Genomic DNA, 20,490 nt, shown 5'->3' with positions numbered 1-20,490 from the left:
GTTAGGGAGGTATCTACTCCAAATCTGTGAAGACTTCCCTCAGCAGAATGGCAGATGAGAACAATTTGTTCCATTGGCACTGAAGGCAGCTAAAGCAGGAGCTATGGAAAGTTTAGAGCTTGGTCAGACATAGAAGATGCCAAGATCACTCACTGCATCCCAGCCACTGCCAGTCATCCTGACTTTTGACATGTCACTAAACTTTGATGGCTCTGAAAGAGTGAGGCTGATGATTTTGTACAGCTCTTCCTCTCTTAAATCCACTACAGGAAGGAGTCATAATATCATCTCAGATGTCACTGGTCCATTTTGAAGAACAAATAATAATTCTGCTAAAACTGATCCTGGGGGAATAGGATGTAGAAGAGAAGGAGGAGCAGGTGGTGATGAAATATCTCAGGACATTATAAAGCATAATAAACCTACATTACCAAGATGAGCACAATCTGTAACAAAAATTTAATCTCTAATAAGTATTCTAAACTGCCCTAGACTCTTATGTTGTCTCCAACCATTCCATTCTCTTCACAGTTGAATCCAACTGGATTCTTAGAAAGTTTTAGTAACAGGAAACATTTTAATACCAAAAAATATATAAATAGGAAGGTATATCAAAAACACACATAAGAAATTACAATAGTAAATACCTGTTTGATTGATTGTTGCACAGAATCTTTTTTGTCCTATGTGCTGTTTTGAATAATTGATGCAGCTGTTTTAGGTAATAGGACAATGAGAAGATCTGAGTACTCTCTCCAACTCTATCACTTAAAATCACTCCTATTTAATAGTGACCCAGGTCAAGGGACTACTCTCTGCTTGGATTCCTTATCTATAAAATGGGGATAATAATAGCCCCTGTCTGGGGCTGTATAGGTTAAGAATTTTGTCCATTTTTAACTGCTCTCTAGTGCTAGCTATTGTTATGATGATGAGGGAGAAAGAAATGGTGGTCCTTAAGCCCTATGATTTAGAAGTACCAAGGAACTAAATGGATCATAGGTCTATAGGTTACTTTGCTCTACACAGAAGCAAAGGTAGCACTGATCTGATTAACAGTTTCTTAGAAATAAAGGAAAGGATATGGATTATATCTGACTGGTACAAAGTAGATGTCTATTCCTTGGCTTGCCAGATAGGCAAGGAGGAGGTCAGTTGAATTCCAGAACAAGGCTAGTTAGAGGGGGATTATTGACCCTGTTTGAGTTGTAATCTTAAACCAAGTCCAACTCTAGCTGTAGCTAGTCGTGATCTATATCTTGCCAGTGGATCATGATGTCTCTGGAAGAGGAAGTAAGGCTGGTGACTTTGCACAGCTCTCCCTCACTTTAATTCAATTGGTTTGCATGTCATGGCATCACATTCCTGATATCATAGTTCTCTTTAAGAATGAAGTACAAACAACACTCTAGGGTATTTAGTTGGTGAAGTGGATTAGGTCTCAGGTTGGTCAAATCTTCCTTTTGATATAAATGAGTAACCTGGGCAAGTCACTTAATCTCTGTCTACCCCAGTTTCCTCATCAATAAAATAACAACAGTTAGCACTTATTTTTCAAGGTAAATTATGAGGTTCAAATGAAATAAAATATGAAGTACTTTATACACCTTAAAGGTTTATGTAAATACCAGCAAAACCTCTGAGCACATCTTTTTTCTTTGATTCTTTAGAGTTCTTTGCTTATACTGTGTTGTACTTGGTTCACACCCACCATTGCCATCTAAGGATGAGCTTTAGAATCAATTACATAAAGCATGTCTATATAAAAATGAAAAAAAAAATTTTCCCCTAAAAAGATATACAATTGTCCCTTAAAGTTCTACATTAATCTTTATTAACCACTCTATTTCTGATTCAGGGAGAACATAAAACCTTCTTTAGCAAAATTAGCAGCAAAATTTAATCCCATCCCCTTTCATGTTTACATTAAATCTGATGGATTTTTTTCTGGGGAAGCCTTGAAGCTTTGTAATTTGGCTGTGTTGTTTCTTTTTCTAGATTTTTTAGTTGCATGCTCAATTCGTTGATCTTCTCTTTCTCTGTTTTATTAATGGAAGCATCTAGAAATAGAAATGCTTAAAATTTCTCCTAAGAACTGTTTTGGCTACCATAAATTTTGATTTATTGTCTCATTATTGTCATTCCTTGGATGAAATTATTGTTTCTATGATTTGTTGTTTGACCCACTCATTCTTTAGGATTAGTTTCCAATTAATTTTTCTTCTGTTTCTATGGTTCTTTGTCACACATAATTTTTATTGTATCATGATCCAAAAATAATGCATTTACCATTTCTGCCTTTTTGCATTTGACTGAGGTTTTTATACCCTAATACATGGTGAATTTTTGTGTAGGTGCCATATACCACTGAGAAAAAAGTATCTTCCTTTCTATTCTCATTCAATTTTCTCCAAAGGTCTATCATACTTACTTTTTCTAAAATTCTATTCACCTCCTTAACTTCTTTTTTTTGGTCTATTTTAATGGTTTGATTTATCTAGTTCTGATAGAGGAAGGTTGAGATCCCCTATTAGAATAGTTTAGCTGTCAATTTCTTCTTACCCACTTAACTTCTCTACAAATTTGGATGCTATATCATCACTTGACACATATATATTTATTACTGATATTACTTCATTATCTATGGTACCCTTTAGCAAGATATAATTTTCTTTCCTATTTCTTTTAATTAGATATATGTTTTCTTTTTCTTGATTTGAGGTCAGGATCACTACTCCTGATTTTTTTTTTTTTTTAACTTTAGCTGAAGCATAATATATTTTGCTCCAATCTTTTACCTTCAAATGTGTTTCTTGTAAATAACATATTGTAGGATTCTGGCCTTTAATCCACTTTGCTATCTGTTTCCATTTTATGGGAGAGTTTATCCCATTCACATTCACTATTAAGATTACTAATTCTGTATTTCCCATCATCCTATTTTCCCCAGGTTATGTTTTTCCTCTCTCCTTTTACCCTTTCCCTTCTTACAAGTGTTTTGCTTCTCATCACCACCTCCCTCAGTCTGCCCTAACTTTTTTCAAACACCTTCCTTTCTTATCCCTTTCTTCTACTTCTACTCTCCCTTCTATTAATCTCCCCTTTTCCTTTCCCCTTTCCCCTCCTACTTCCCTAGAAGATGAGACAAATTTCTATGCCAAACTAATATTGTATGACATTCCTTTTTGTATCTCTTCATGTGACAAAATTTACTCCATTTTGTCTTTCCCTTCCTCTTCTCCCAGGATAATCCTTGTTCCACCCCTAATTTCTTTTTATATCATCACATTAAAATAAACTTATACCTTCACCCTCTAAGTATACCCCTTCTAAATGCCTTGACAAAGATACAGTTCTCAAGAGTTACATCTTCCCATGTAGGGATGTAAACATTTTAACCTTTAAAAATATATAGTCTTTTTTTCCCCCTCTTTGCCTTTTTATGCTTCTCTGAGACTTTCATTTGAAGATCAAAATTTCTGTTCAGCTCTGGTCTCAGGGTGGAAAGGGCTAGGCATGTGAAAAGCTCAATTCAGCTTTTAATAGAAGAATATCAATTTGAATTATTCATTTTAATTAGGTGCTAAGCTTAATAGTTTCTGCATTTATAATGGGATGCAAATTCTGTCAAGTTCTATGAGGCAGCTAGGTGGCTTAGTGGATAAATGCTAGGTCTAGAGACAGGAAGACTTGAATTCAAATGCATCTCATACAGTGTGTGATCCTAGATAAGTCAATTCTGTCTGCTTTCTCAATTTCCTCAATAATAAAAAGGAGGTTATACTGGCATCTATCTTCCAGGGTTTTGTAAGGAACAAATAAGACAACATTTGTAAAATGATTAATACAGTGCCTGGCACATAATACATACTTAATATGTGTTTTTTCCTTTCCCCCCCCTCTGTTCTTGCTTCCTAAATAGAGTACCTTAGTTCAAAACACCACTTGCTCCACTTTAGTTGCCTCTATTGATACTAAAAAGATTTTAGCTCAAGAAGTGTTCTTAAGGAAAACCTATTCTAGTACTTTTAATTTACCCATGAAAAACTGGGGTCCAGAGAAGTTAAATGATTTACCTAGAGGCCATTCTAGTTAGTGACAGAACTGGGACCTTCTGATTACTTGTTTAGTGGTCTTGTGACCACATTTTTTCCCATTCATTTATAAGATAGGATAATGTTAACAACATCAAAGATTTATTATGAGATTGCTTAGTACATAGAATTCATTTAGACACTTAATGGATTCAGAGCATTATACTAGTTGCACAGGACTTGAGGGAGCTACAAAGACTGTAGACAGAGATTCCAGCTTTTATAGTCTAAAAGGGGCAATATGGCATAAACCAGTACTTAAAATACAAAAGGTTACATCATTAATTGTACTAAAGAAGCATAAAATGCCATGTGAGATCTGAGGGAGAAAGCATTACTAACTGGATGTGGGAATCAATGAAAGGTTCATGGAGGAGGTGTCATTTAAGAGAATTGAGGTTCACACAATTGGGAGGCATGGGGTGAAAAGCATTCAAAGCAAAAAAAAAAAAAAAAAAAAAAAAAAAAATCCTAGCAAGCAATAATGAATAGAGTGTGGAATGAATATGGGGGATGGCAAGAGAATCAATTTGACCAAGGTACAAGATATGTATCATAGAAGTGTGAAGATAAGGGTGGAACTATAGGGTGATGTTATAGGATTGTTCTACGACTGGTTGCTGATTTTGTACCCAAGCATTTATACTTAATTGAGCAGGTAGGTGGTACAGTGGATAGAATGCCAGGCCTAGAGGCTGGAAAACTTGACATCAACAAGCTGTGCTACTCTGGGCAAATTACTTGATTCTTTTTGCCTCAGTTTCCTCATCTGTAAAATGAGTTTGAAGAAGGAAAATAGTAAACTATTCTAGTATCTGTCAAGCAAACCCCAAATGGAGTCAGGAAATATTTAATCAATAAGGCAATAGTGACCCACAGAAAATTTCTGAAGATTAGGAAAATTTTTTCTTTCTGACTCCAGACTCATCATTCTTTCTATTGTGCCACTTCATAGAACTTGGCAGAACTTGCAATTAACTGAAAATGGATAAAAGGCAGGGAGTAAAATGATTTGGAAATGATGTTGGGTAGTGTTGGTGACACCAGAGCAGAAAGAGCTATAAGGTCTTTGAGGATTGAGGAAGATATTGCAGTTCAACTATGTAGTATGTGGAGGACCTGGGATTCAAGAAGTGAGAATGAGAAGAGTTTGGCTGTGCATACCCTTTGATCCAGCAGTGTTACTACTGGGCTTATATCCCAAAGAGATCATAAAGAAGGGAAAGGGACCTGTATGTGCACGAATGTTTGTGGCAGCCCTCTTTGTAGTGGCTAGAAACTGGAAACTGAGTGGATGCCCATCAGTTGGAGAATGGCTGAATAAATTGTGGTATATGAATGTTATGGAATATTACTGTTCTGTTAGAAATGACCTTTCAGAAAGGCCTGGAGAGACTTACACGAACTGATGCTGAGTGAAATGAGCAGGACCAGGAGATCATTATATACTTCAACAACAATACTATATGATGATCAGTTCTGATAGACCTGGCCATCCTCAGCAATGAGATCAACCAAATCATTTCCAATGGAGCAGTAATGAACTGAACCAGCTACGCCCAGAGAAAGAACTCTGGGTGATGACTAAAAACCATTACATTGAATTCCCAATCCCTATATTTATGCACACCTGCATTTTTGATTTCCTTCACGAGCTAATTGTACAATATTTCAGAGTCTGATTCTTTTTGTACAGCAAAATAACAATTTGGTCATGTATACTTATTGTGCATCTAATTTATATTTTAATATATTTAACATCTACTGGTCATCCTGCCATCTGGGGGAGGGGGTAGGGGGGTAAGAGGTGAAAAATCGGAACAAGAGATTTGGCAATTGTTAATGCTGTAAAGTTACCCATGCATATAACCTGTAAATAAAAGGCTATTAAATTTAAAAAAAAAAGAGTTTGGGGGGAATTAATATAACAATTATTTTTTAAATAGAGTCCACAGGAGTTGTGAGAAATGAAGAAGCCACAGTTCAGGATTAGGAACATGGAAGAGGAGGTGCCAAAGACAAGAATAATGATGTCAGAAGGAGAGAAAGAAAATACAACGTTAGGCGGAGTTGTAATACTCTCCAGATGGTGATGATCTTCATTCAGCATGGAAAACTGGGCAACTGTTTTTTGATTCTTAAATGCTGACAATGAAAAATGATTAACTGGTTTTCAGAATTGGAATCTTGATCCAGACTTTGGAATGTCTGATAATAATATGGGAGAGGCTTATGGGTTCATATATTTAGAAATTCGAGTAGTCTAAGTGGCTATCTATATTTAGTTCACCTACTTAATTAAAAACAAAACAAAAACAAAAGAAACTGAGACCCAGTTTGGCTTAATGATTTGCCTAAGATTACGGAGGTATGGACACAACTTTGGGCAATATCAGCATAATTTGAAGGAAAGCGGAAAATTTTAAACAACACAAGTTGGTTAAACTAGAGGCAAAAACCCTTGTCTTCTGGAATCAGTCCCGCTGGTGACACATTCTGGCCACGTGACCCAAGGCTAGTCATTTGATTTCTCCGTAAACTGAGACAGAACAACTTGGATGTGAGTGTGTGACCTGCGCAGTTGGACTCTGTGTTATTGTTGGTTTCCCATGGCAGTAAAAATGACAGATTCTATCCATAAAAGAAAAAAAACATTGTTAAAAAAAATAGCGTTCCCCACTCCTCCCCCTTAATGGAGAGTTCTGTTCTGGGTAAGGCTGCGTGGGGACTTGCCAGCACCAGAGGCAGGAGAGTGGTGCGGAGGCAAAGCCACGGGGGAGAGGAGTGGGGAGGAGGCACAATTGGGGGGCTCTCCCGGGTGGGAATCAGTGGGGGATGGGGATCTTCAGCGTCCGGGCTCCCGCAGACGCTGCCCTTGCCTCGCTTAGCGCCCAGCTCCGGGAGCCCGGCTCTGTAGGGGAGTACCTGCGAGGGGCGAGCCCCTGGGGATCTGGTTCGCTCCTTCAGCGGCCTCGTGCCCCGCCCCCGGCTCCGGAGAGGCCGGGGAAGGGAGGGGAGCGCAAGGGCGCCCCGCCCCCTGCGTCCGGCCCGCCCGCCGGAAGGCTCCGTCCGCTCGCCCGTCCGTCCGTCAGCCGCCAGCCCACTCTCCAGGGGGGCGGGCGCATTCCCCTCCCTGCCGCCCAGGATTGGCCGCTGACGCCGGCTCCGCCCCTAAGGGAGGGCTTGGGCGGCCGCTCTCGGCTCCCTCTCCCCGGCCCGGGCCGGGAGGTGGCGCCCCCGCCCCCGCTGTCAGTGGCCGCGCGACTGCGCGCTCCCTCCTCGAAGGCCGGCGGAGTGAGGGGCTGTGGAGGCTGCCCGAGCGGCCGCCGCCCTCCTGCCCTGGCCCCGGCCCCGGCTCCGGCGCCGACCTCCACCATGCTCCGGCGGATCTTGCAGCGGGTAAGGACCGAGGGCTGTCGCCGCTGCGGGCCCCGTGGCCGGCCTGTCACTCTCCCCGCTTAGGCCTCGGAGCGGGGGGCGGGGTGGGGTCGCGCGCCTTCTGAGGTGTGAGGGGGGCGGTGGAGCGGGGGCGCACGCGGCCTGGAAAAGGTTTGTGTGTGTTGGGGTTGCACTCTGAACCCCCTTCCCCCGGACAGCCGTTACTGCTGCTGTATTTACTACGGTGTCATTGAGAACGTGGCGGCCGGAGCCAGGGTCGGGAGGGGGGGAGGAAAAAGGAGGGAGGCGGAGGAGGGACTCTGGGGGCGGGGCCTCACCTCGTCCCGCCCCCCACTGACCTTTGGGTCTGCGACCCTCCTGGTTCCCCCTTCCGGCACCCACCACCTAGTTCGGGACAGGACACGTGGGTGGGTGCCTGGGCTGATGCCCGCGGGACCTCGGGGCGCCCTTCCCCGGGAGCCCACGTGCTTCTTCCTCCCTCCGCCCTTCCTCTCCGCCGCCCCGATGGCAGCCCTGTCAGTGGCAGCCGAGCTCCTGCCGAGCCTAAGTCGTTTCCCAGGAGCTGGTCCGAGGTGCTTCCCCTGCCTCCCCTCACAAGACGTTCCTGTCTTGCATACAGCAGACGCCTATTAAATGTGTGTGATCTGGCCGTAGACTTAGATTCATTCCCCCCTCCCCCCAACCCCACCTTAGGAGCCAGACACCTTGTTGGGCTATTCCGAGGACAAAAGAAGTAGGGGCTTGAAATAAATACGGGATTGTGCAGCTAGGGTGGCTACCCGAGAGAGTTGAGTCATCCAGTCTATGGAAAAGGGAGTGTTCTAGTTTCTTCTCAGCTGGCTTGCCGTGTCAGTGTCATGTAAAATTTAGTCATATAGCAAGGGGGAAGTATAATAGCTAATACGTTCAAATTTGAGTTTCCCTTACTCTTGGGGGAAAAAAAAAAGATTAACTCAGATATTCTAGAGGGCTGTGTACCCCTCCCCCTCTTTTAAAGAAAAGATTCTAGGAATAACAAGAGCATATCCTATCTTTTATTCAACAGTAAAGACATTTGTGCATAATTTATTTATAATATGTAACTAATTTCCAGATTTTTTTATTCTGTTGAAGGAAATTAGTTGATTTACAATCTGGGTAAATATTTATGATGAAAAGTTGAGAGAATTGCCAGAAAATTCGGGATATTTTGAAGTGGTTGGGGCTGGTTAATATTGTTAGGAATTAAGGTTAGATAAATATATTTGTTTTTCATTGTCGACAGGTGGAAATAAATAGTTTTGAAAATTCCAAAGGAAAACAAGAAATTGGGATTAATTCATGTAAACAGATACGGTGTTTTGTGAAACTATGAAAACAAGAGTAACAACTTGATGAAATCTTTTGATGTTAATTATAGGTATTTCCAATGTGAACTTAACGAGCTAGCCATTACATTTTGATTAAAGTGTTACCCTCATTGTAATTTATAAATTAAGGACATTTTAAATCATCATAGAAACAATCATTTTTTTAGCTGCTTGAATTTTTTTGGATAAGAATACAATAATTATAATACAATTAGTGTTTACTTTTTTTAAGCTCTAGTATTTACTAACAGGTATAACTTGAATCTTTAGATTGTATAAAATATCAACGTATTAATTTTGCCACACCCTGACAACTTGTTATTTCTGATCAGTCAGTAGTTTAGACAATTGGTTGGAAATGATCCACCAACTATTATACATCATTTAGTATTAAGGACCTTTTCACTTCAACCACAATTATTATCTCCTTTGGAAAAATTATCTTTAAGTAGCATTTTTTAAAGAAGGCAAGACATAGCTTGTGCCTACTAATATTTATAACTTTGAACTTAACCCCCAAAAGTGCTAAAAGGGTACTGGATTTAGATCTGCAGTGGACTTTAGAAGGCAATTGGTCTGCACCCTCATTTTTATTAATTGGGAAACAGGCTCAGAAAATTTAAAATGATTTATCTTGAAATAGATCTAGAGCTGGAAAGGTCTTTAGAATTCTGGTCCAGAATTCTATACTTTATAAATGAGGTGATAAGTAGACAGTGATCTAGTTGGGATTCCATTTCAAGTTATGTGGACTCCAGGTTCAGCAGTCCTTTCTGATACACTGTGCTCCTTCCCTAAACATATCTTCTTAATGGATTATGATTTCTCCCTACTCCTCCAAACCTATCTTATTACCTATCCAAAGTCTTACTCTCTAAGTCAAAGTTGCATCCTATCCACTTAGCCTGAATGATACTTATGAGGTCCAGTTTGTCTCCTAGATCTTTATAGAACAGAACTTTATAGGTAGCTAGCTCTTCATTTTCCATCAGTAGTGTCTAGTTTCTATTACATTATGCTCAGTGTGGGAATGCTGAGATAGAAATGCAGGTGTTGGCACTTTCTCCCTTAAAGAGCTCTCATTCTAAGAGTTAGAAAACATGTTAGTTGATTAAATATAGGTTATATATACATACATATATATATATATATATATATATATATATATACACACATTGTTGAAGGATATTTTTATCCACTTTGTTGATGTTTTTTGATTCATATATAAATTGGATTTAAGTGAGGCAGAGTTGAGAGCAAAGTCTGCCTCTCTCTCCCTTCTAGAGTCATCACTGACCAGTGGCAGGACAGAATGAAGAAGACTAGTGATGACTATAGATGCAGTGGATGACCCTGGTGTCTGTAACGTGTAACCAAGCTGTTAAGTGTTCCACAGCACTTGTTTCACCTGCCTTCCTGGCTGTTGGAACAAATTATTCTCATCTGTCCACTTTAACAGGGGAAGTCTTCACATGCTTGGAACAGACACCTTTTATAAGGTTTAGGACCCCTTGGTTACCCTCAATCTGCCCATCAGCAGTTTATTTATCAGGGTGTGGCTACTGTGCATGCTACAAATTCTTCCAGAATTAGGTGGATCAAATAGACATCAGAGGTGGAAAGCATACTAGTTTTGGTAGTATCACTTGACAGAATCAAGAAAGTTCACTTTGAGTAGGTGGTACTTAAAATGTGGCTTGAGGGGAGCTGGTAGTTTCAAGAAATGGAGATGAGGAAAGAAAACATTTCAGACATGAGAGACAGCTTATGCCATGGTTTGGACTTGAGATACATTGTTATGTATGGACAATATCAGCCAGCTGGTTTAGATTGTAGAATGCATAAAGGGTGTAATATGTAATCAACTTTGAAAGATGTGGGAGCCAGATTGTGGAGGGTTCTAAATGCTAAATAGACTAATTTGTACATTATTTTATCGTAGGAAGTCACTGAAGCTTTTTTTTTTTTTTTTTTTAACATAATAGTGTTTTACTTTTTCCAATAACATATAAATATAGTTTTCAGTATTCATCTTTGTAAAAATTTGAGCTTCAAATTTTTCTTCTTTGCTCCTCTCATATATATATGTTATATATGTACAATTATGTTAAACATTTTCACATTGTCATATTGTGGAGGGAAAAAAAGGAAAACTATGAGAAAGGAAAAAAAAAACCCCAAAATGCTTGCTTCGATCTGCATTTAGACTCCATACTTCTTTCTCTGGATGTGGTCACATTTTCCATCACAAGTCCTTTGGAGTTGTCTTGGATCATTGCATTGCTGAGAAGACCTAAGTCAATAGTGTTCAATAGTATTCTTCTGGTTCTGCTCATTTCACTCAGCATCAGTTCATGTTCATCTCCAGTGTTTTTTTGAAATCCACTTGTTCATCGATTCTTATAGAACAATAGTATTCCATAAAATTTATATACCACAACTTGTTTAGCCATTCTCCATTTGATGGGTATTCTATCAATTTCTGATTCTTTGCCACCACAGAAAAAGACATTGTTAATATTTTTGTACATGTGGATCCTTTTCCCTTTTTTATCATCTATTTGGAATACAGATCTAATAATGGCACTTTTGGATCAAAGGATATGCACAGTGTCATAGTCTTTTGGGCATAGTTCCAAATTGCCCTCTAAAATGGTTGGACCAGCAACACACTAGTGTTCCAATTTTCCCACGTCTTCTCTAACACTTATAATTTTCTTTTTTTGTTATGTTAGCCGATCTGATAAATGTAAAGTGGTATCTCAAGAGTTGTTTTAATTTTTATTTCTCCAATCAATATCTCTGACGTTTCTCTAACAGAGCAGTGACATGGCCAGCTCTCTAATTTAGGAATTTCTGTTGCATCACACTGTGTAGGATGCATTATTGAGGAAGAAAAAGGAATAAAGGCAGCATTCCAATTAGGAGATTGTTGAATAGTCCAGGATAAAGGTTTAGGGAGGTTGTGTAATGCCAGAAAAACTGAGGCAAGATAGAGATTAGAAAGTTTTTAATATTTTATTTGAAAGGGAGAGATTTACTGGCACCAAATGGATTCATGGTTTGGTCCCAGGGCTGAATGAGACTATTGTCTCCAAGAATCCAGCATCCAGCAGCAAATGTGAGTTCTCAATGACATATATATGCACGTGACTCCAAGCTACCAGGGGGTACACCGAGGCAGGGGCCGACTCAGAGCACTGAGAGGGGGAACTGACTATCAATCCAGTTCTGACAGGGTGGGGGGAGGCACCAGACATTCTGATAACTATGGAAGGTCTGGGGTCATGATGTCTAAGACAGAAGGATTTTCTCCTTATCTGGATCATCATGATTGGGAGGGAGGGGTGGTGTTGCAGCATTGAGCGGTTCAATTAGAAACTAAGACAGAACAATTCAGGGAAACAGAGGCAGGACAATTTAGGGAAACTGAATCAGGACAATAAAAGGGAACTGTGGCATAACAGTGTGGTGTGAATAAAGTGAAGGGGACAGATCTAAGAAATGTTAAAGGGGTAAAGAATGAATAGTAGTCAAGGATGACTTCTAGGTTGAACCTCTCTAGAAGGCAGTTCTTGAAAATTCAAACTCAAGAACTCCCTAAATTGCCAATGCTCAAATTTGGGCTTATTCACAAACTAATAGCTTTCCAAGACTGGAAAAAAAAATCTGTTTATAAGATATGGTCTAAGTTGCTTAATCTGGGTGAATACAAGATTGGTGGTGCTTTCAGTATATCTGCACAAGTTGGAGAGAGGAACAGTGAGTTTAGAGGGAAAGTTAATGAGTTTGGTTTTGGACTTGCTGTGTTTGAGATGGCTGTGATATCCAGATAGAGACATTTGCAGCAGATTATTTAAGATGTGGATTAGCTTTTAAGAGAAAAATGAGACCTGAATATTTAAATTTGGAAAACATCTTCTTGGAGAGCATGGTTAAATAACAGTGAAAGAATGTAGAAAGAGAAGACGAGCAGGCCCAGGATGGAGCTTCATGGTACATTTTACTCATAAGGAGGGATGGCATGGATGATATTTTTGAAAAGGAGACCAAGAAGAAATGCTTCAGCAGGTAGGAAGAGAATGATGAAGGCAGGTTCATGGAGATTTAGGGGAAAATGGAGGAGATTGTAATCACAGTCAAACAAAGTAGAGAGATCAAGAAAGGTTACATTCATGAAAAGATTCCTGGATTCAACAGTAAAGAGATCATTGGCAACCATGGAGAGTCCAGGGGCAGATTACAAGATTTTGAGCATCATTGACATGTGAAAGTGGAGTATAAAAGTGTAAAGAATTTTTTCTAGATATGTGGTTGTAAAGGATTATTGCTTTGAGGGCTGAAAAGATCTAGTGAAGATTTGTTGAGGATCAGGAGATCTGAATATGTTTGGCAGCATTGGTAAGAACCAGTAGGTAACGATAGGTTGAATGTGAAGGAGAGATGCAATTTCCAAAGGGGCAAGGCCATTAAGGGATATGGTTAGGGATGAGATATAGGATAGAAGGAAGGGGAATGAGGACATTGGTAAGGAGAAGGACCACCTCGTCTTCAGAGACTGGGCCACAAAGGAGATGATTTGGGGAGGATGCTGAAGTAATTGAGGTAAGGAATTGGGGAAGAAAGGGAGCCTTGGATTGGATGATAGGCTTTAGGTTTTCAGTGAAGTATATGAATATTCCTTTGGTCATAGGAAGGTGTGTGTGGGTTGGGGGGGAGGTGAGGATATAGGTGGTTTGAGAAAAGAAGTTCTGGATAAGTTTCTTTGGAGAATGAGATAGTGTTAATTGGGGAAGGGCAAAGTCATTAAAATGAGGTTTGGCTCCCCTCGATTCCTGGTCAGGAAGCCAAAAAATGATGAGGTTTGGCGCAGGGCAGAGAGTTGTGGGAACCCCTTGTGGTCAGTGCAGGTCCTTTGTAAATGAATTTACAAATCTGAAAAGTTAGACTGGCAAAAAGGTTTATTGGCATTGGAAAAGCTGACTTAGTGGCAAGGTCCTGACAGAAAAGTAAAGGCCTAGCAAAGAAATCTTGTCAGAAAGGTAAAGAGGGATGAAGTCCTGTTAGGTAAATAGGTGAGAGAGATAAAGATGAAATTAACGCTGAAAAGAGAATGTCTTTTCAGTGGGCAGAGAGTCCCTCGCAGTCAGCTATGCCAAGGGAGGTCCCTTGGCCTGGCATAATTCCTGCTTTTGTCCCTCTGTAAGGAATTGAGCTGAAGGAAGCTTCTTTTATGGAGCTTCTTGGTGAGGGCTAGAAACAGTTTGAGTTAAAATCAAAAGAGAATCTTCCAATTGAATGAATGTTCCAGGATTAATCTTCAACTCAATAGAGTTGATATCTAGATATCTTTAAGCTAAGTAGGAATGGTCCTGGACCTAGTCCCACCCTGATAACAGAATGAAACCACTTTATCTTGATTCCCTGGGGTGGGTCTCTCAGGGGAGAACTTCTCTGAGGGAGTTTCTCAAGCATTCCTCCCAAAGTCAGAGGGGGGAGGGAGGGGGATAAGGGGGAGTTAGAGAGTTTCAGGGCTCCCCTCATCAATTAGTGTTCAGGAGGGTGGGCCCAGTTGAAACTAGATAAGATAAAACCCATACTTGTCTGATTTTTAGGTATTCAGTAGGATAGAAACAGAAAGCTAATGGTGTTAGATTAAAAAAATAATACTTCACATTGTAGGCACAAGCCTGCCAGAAACAATTTTCAATTAATTTGCAATTATTCTAACCTAATCTTAACCCTTGCATTCTAGCTTCTGACCTTATCAGTCCACCAAAACTGCTCTCCAAAGTTACCTACCAATCCAATGATCTTTTTCTATTTTCATTTTTCTTTTATCCCTCTGCAGTCTTTGACACTGTTGATCACTCTCTCCTGGTTCTCCTCTCTGACTACTTTTTTGTCTCCTTTGCAGGATCCTTCTAAAGTGATTTTCCTAAAGTACAGGTCCATCCATATCACCTTTCTACTCAGTGAACTTCAGTGGCTTTCTAGTATTATCTCCAGGAGCAAATACAAAATGCTTAGTCCTTCCCAGTCTACCCTTCTACCTTTCCAAGGCTTCTTTCACCTTTCTTCCCCTCCCCTTCCTCCAAACCTCCCAATTCTTGAAATGCTCTCCCCCTGCTTCCTTTTAATCTCAGCTAAAATCCTGTCTTTTGATGGAATCCTTCCCCTACTTCATTTAATTCTATGATTTTTCTTCTGTTTATTACTTTCTATTTATCCTAATTTAAAGCTTGCTTTGTATCTACTTGTTTGCATATCTCCCTTATTATTTCTCCTTTGAGGGCACGAACTGTCTTTTTCCTCCTTTTGTTTCCCTTAAGCACTTTGCTGAGCCTGATCCTTACTAGGTTTTCATTATAAATGTTTATTAATTCCTCTTTCTAAGATGGGACATTTTTTGGGTAAAAATGAAGTCACTTAAAAAAAAAAGTTTTGGTTTTCCCAAATACATGCAAAGATAGTTTTCAACATTCACCTTTGCAAAACCTTGTGTTCCAAATTTTCTTGCTCTCACCCCCTTACCCTTCTCCTAGACAGCCAAGCAACCCAATATGGGTTAAATGTGCAATCTGAAGTCACTTTTTATAGAATTTTTTAACTATAATTTCACACCTATGATAAAAAAGGCCTAAATAATAGTTAATTTTGCTTCATAAAAAGAGGATAAAGGTCATTTAATCTTTCAGCACCCATCCAGAATGAAATCACTCAATCCCTCCTCTACCACTCCCTCTGTGATCTGTCTTTCTGGCTAGTCAGAAGTGCACCAAGACATTTTCAAGAATGAAAGTAATCTAAGAGACTTCTTTCTGTTACATAGATCTGTTACAATTGAACTAGATGAGGTGAGATTTCTCAAGACAGTTACGAGAATTGAGTAAGGCTTCATTTACTTCAGAGTTTGAGTAGGCCTGAAGGTCTTTGAGCATACTTAAGTCCCCTTCCTGCTGTACTCCCATGACATCATTTTCTCCCTATTTCAATCAAATATGGGCAACTATGTACTTATTGATCAAATTCAATTTCTTGGGTATAATGACGGAGAAACTGAGCAAGATAGAGATCAGAGAGTATTTAATAATTTATTAAATGGAGAGATTTACTGGGACCAAATGGATCCATGTTTGGTCCCAGGGCTGAATGAAACTGTTGTCTCAAAGAATCCAGCTTACACTGGGGGATACAAGATTCTTTTATAGGGTAACCAGAACAATGACATAATGGGGGAAGTACCTGGATGGGAATGACCTAATGAGGGTGAGGGGAGGCACCTAGAATGACATAATGGAGGAAGGTACTGGAGAGGCTCCTCTTATGCTAATGATGTCTAAAATGGATAAAGACCTTTATTCCATTAAACTTAATCGGGAATAAGTATAGTCTATAAGACCTTTATCCTATCAAACATTAAGAAGGAATGGTTATAACCTGAGGCAGAGTAACTAAATAGGACAATTAGGACATTAAAAGAGAACTGTGTCACAGCTTGGGTAGTTCCTGCATTTAGAATGTAAGACCCTCAGCCAATGAGTATGATGCCAATGAAGTCAGTGGTATGAGGGGTATTTATGTTAGGGACTATTTAAAGTGTCAAACCTAAAAGGTGCCTCCTCTTTTCCATTGCTTGTTTGGTGGGAGGGACACCCGATTCTCACGAGAATGTACAATAAACTTTTGCTTTGTTCCTAGAGATCTCTCCAGCTTTTTTATTAAATGGTGACCATCACCAATTTGAGCCACACACAATTAATTGAAAATTGTTTCTGGCAGGCTTGTACCTACAATGTGGAGTACAGTGCTTGGGAGAAAACAAATGACCTTAATGAGAGATATTTCCCAATTTTTGTCAAATTACTACTACCTTAATCTCTTTTGAGGAGCTTTACACTTTCATTCTTGACCTTTTATATGTTTTTAAAAGATAGAGGTTAGGGGGAAAGGCAGTAATTCTCAGTCATTTTGGGTCTCAGAATTCCTTTAAAATTTATAAGGAATTTTTGTTTATGTGGGCTGTATGTATTGATATTTACTGTATGGTAATATCATGAAAATAGCTTTGACCTTGTAGACCCCCTGAAGTGCCTGGAAAGCACCTGCCTCCTGACCATACTTTGAGAACTGCTGATCTAGGCGGAAGGAGAATAAGATTTAGTGTAAATCTTTGTTTCTTGAGAAGCTATATTTTCTGTTGAAATAAAAAAAATAGGCTTTAATATTACTTCCATAGTGGGAGATATTTTGGTTAAGTGACATGCTGTTCTAAGTGCTGGTGAAGCAGGGTGACAGGGAAGAAGGCAATTATCCCAGCATAAGGTGATGAGAGCTTGAGCCAGCATGGTGACTTTATGTGTGGAGAGAAAGGGTTATATAAGAGAGGTGATATGAACATAGAAGTAACAAGATTTGGCAAAAGATATAAGTGAGGGATTGAGGATGATCCTGTATAGCTGGGATAGTGGTGGCACAGAAAATAAGGACTTAAGAAGAGGGTAGAACTGGGGGGAGATGGCAGGAAGATAATGAGTTATGTTTGAGATGTCAGAAGGCCATTGGTGTGGCTAGACAGACACTCAGGAGAGGGATTTTAGTCTGGTTTGGGAATCATCTGTGTAGAAATGACATTTCTACCAGGGGAAGCTGATCACATCATCAAGTGAAATAGATAAAAAGAGAAGAGAAGGGGGTCCAGGTTGTGTGGTATGGGTGCAAGATGCCCTTTCCCAAATTAACTAATCAGAGACATCTTCAGGTATTGAGAAAGCATTTATTTAATCCCTGGAGGGAGAGGCCCAGACACACCTGAGAGTCATCCTAATTCTGCCATGTGTTCCTGGAACCTGGCCAGCTTCTGGCTTGTCCAAGATTTAAAAAGCAAAAGACCCGTGTCTTCTCATTGGATAGACTAAAAGGATGTAACTCTCTTTGACCAATGGTCACCAATAGTGTCTGCTTCCTGTGGATCACATCACTTCCTGTAATTTCACTAATTTCCTGCATCCCAGGGTTCAAATCTGGGAATAGGGATCAGGTGACTTCCTGAAACCCAAGGCTCAATTGGGTATAGGGATCATGTGACTTAGGCCCAGTCCCACAAACTGAGAAAACTTTATCCAATCAGTCCCATTCAAGGTCAACTCTGTAGAATTAAAATAGCAGAAATAACCACCCAGCTCTATCCTTCATAAGCCCACATATGAAGAATGATTAATAAACATTAACCCAAGCTTAATGAAATTGAACTGTTTGAAGATTCTACAATGAAAAATGAAGATGAGAAATGATCAGAGAGAAAGGAGGAAAACTAGGGAGGCAAGGGTATTCAGAAGGTGATTGATACTGTCAAAGGCCACAAAGACATCAAGAAAAGTGAGAATTGAGAAAAGGCAATTATATTTTGCAACTTTGAGATATCTCCTATTGTTGTCCTATATTACCAAGTAATGATAAAATGTCCATCAGAAAAATATATTATGTCTCAAATAATATGACCTTTGAATTCCATTATAACATATTCTTAGACTAAAACATCCTTTTTTTCTCCAAAAAAGCAAATAAAAGTCGATTTAAACAATTTTTTTAGGTTTGTATTATAACATTTATTAAAAGAATGCTTTAATAGAAACATCAAAGAACTAAAGAATTAAGATGCAAGCTATGTAAAATTCCAACTAAAACCCAAATATGCCTAATGTGTACATTCAATAGCTAACTAAAAGCCCAAGAAAGACAACACTTTCAACGTAATAAAGTACTGCAAAACACTTGGCAATTTTCAGTTATCAAAATTGTGGTAAACAATTTTTTGAAAAGATCCTTTTACCCCTTTCATTAAGTACCATTTCCTCTTGATTCTTCAGTTTCAGTATAAAATATTAGTTTTTCAATATGGAGTGAATTTTCAGCTTGTAGACAATTGAAGTTAATCCACTTCAGCTTCAGAAATCCCTGTATGTGAGTTCCTTATGTGTGTGTGTGTGTGTGTGTGAATAATTGAAAAACTTCCAGAAGCTTCCTGTAGTAAAGATAAGTGAAGAATTTCAAAGGATGTATCCAACCTAGAATGATGGCATTTATTGCTGTTCAAACCATTGATGTTTAAACAATTAGTTGCCTGATGTGTGGTTCCTCCCGGAACTAGGAGTCTGCTGTTTTTGGTACAAATAACATCCAATAAAAATGGGGGGGGGGGGGCACCTACCTCTTAATGTTTCTCAAACACATGATGTAATCATTTGTATCTAAAAGACCCTATAAAGACTGTATACCTTATCCCCTTCTTTAGCCCTTCTACCGTGAGCTCTCTTTCCCTCCTCTCGGTGGAACTTCTCATTCTGCTCATTCTCATGAGAATTAATTAAATAAACAACTTTTCTGCTTATTACTTCGAGAGGTCTCTGAGTAATCGTTTTTGGATAAGATTTCTATCCCTCACACTTAGAATGGAAGGTGCATGATTGACTCTACACTCAGCCCTCTGTATAGCTGGCTTCAGATCCTCCCAGACTGATTATAATATTTTTTAATATTATCTAATTAATTACCAGGATACTAACCCTGGGTAGCTTGGCCATCTTGCTGTTTCCCTCTTGTCCCTCTCCCTTTCTTTTGGTGGCAGAAGAATAATAAGTTTATTATCATTGAGAAAGGGCAGCTACACTCACACATTCTTTAACTAATGCTTGTTGATTGATTAATGCTGTGGTTTAGGGATCTGCTACTAAATCAGATTCCTTGGGCTCAAAAAACCTTAGGGATTTATTATATGTTTTGAAGTCTTGTTTCATTCTTTATATTGACTTCATCACAATATTTGACTTAATTTTTCTGGAAAATACCTTGCATCTGTTCTTTCCACTTTTATACACCCTTGCTTTGGCCTAATCTGTCATTTCTGGAGAGAAATTATTGCAATGAGGTTTATAGTTGGTCTTTCTACCTCTAGTTTAAAAATGCTAACAGTTAAAAATAATATTATTAAAGCTTTCAACTTGTCATGTTATTCAACCTATTTTACTGTATCACTATTTGCTAAGGAGGCACTGTGGTGGAGTGGAAAAGGGAGCTGGCTTGGAAATCAGTTGGGTCTTGGTAGATGGTTGCTGGAGAGACAAGCTGGTGTATTGAGAATAAAAGAGAACATGAGAGAGAAGAGCCAGTTTCAGACACAGCAGATACAATGGGTGTGTGACCAGTTACTTAACTTCTCTACTTTATAAAACTGTACCACCTTTCAGGATTGAGAGGAATGCATAAACTGTAGTAAAATGGTATACTGGTATAGTTGCTCTTATCAGATCTACACTACACAGACTAACATTTATAATCTATAGCAGTTATTTCCTTCTACTAATTTCTCTGTTCATGATGTATTTGTTTTGCATTTCTTACAAATAATTTACAGATTTAATTACTCAACATATTCATAAGTCCCTTGTAGTTCTGGGCTCTGAAAGGGTTAAAATGACATAGGGTCTAGTCTCTGTCCTTGAGGAATAGATGATCTAATTGGGAAGATAATTGGCATGTGTACATACACATGCACACATGTATGAAAAATTGCTGATAGTGTGAAGTAAATACATAGATGAGTGACACAAAAGATAACTACCATCAGAATTCAAAACACTATTTCTTAG

The 20,490-nt window shown here is 39.2% G+C and overlaps 1 protein-coding gene across 2 annotated transcripts in view; it reads left to right on the top strand.

Moving 5' to 3' along the window:
* Nucleotides 1-7,213: 7,213 nt before the first annotated feature.
* EEA1 (early endosome antigen 1) overlaps nucleotides 7,214-20,490 on the top strand; it is a 126,348-nt gene continuing 113,071 nt past the window's right edge. For both annotated transcript variants that reach the window (XM_031938415.1, XM_031938414.1), the window contains exon 1: nucleotides 7,214-7,493. In XM_031938415.1, the coding sequence (XP_031794275.1) occupies nucleotides 7,470-7,493 (24 nt within the window). In that variant the 5' untranslated portion in view covers nucleotides 7,214-7,469. The remainder of the gene's footprint in view (nucleotides 7,494-20,490) is intronic.

Source organism: Sarcophilus harrisii, chromosome 5, assembly GCF_902635505.1.
Source record: "Sarcophilus harrisii chromosome 5, mSarHar1.11, whole genome shotgun sequence".
Classification (NCBI taxonomy): Eukaryota; Metazoa; Chordata; class Mammalia; order Dasyuromorphia; family Dasyuridae; genus Sarcophilus; species Sarcophilus harrisii.
The sequence above is the reverse complement of the archived record's forward strand: the minus strand, read 5'-3'. Positions and strand labels throughout refer to the sequence as shown.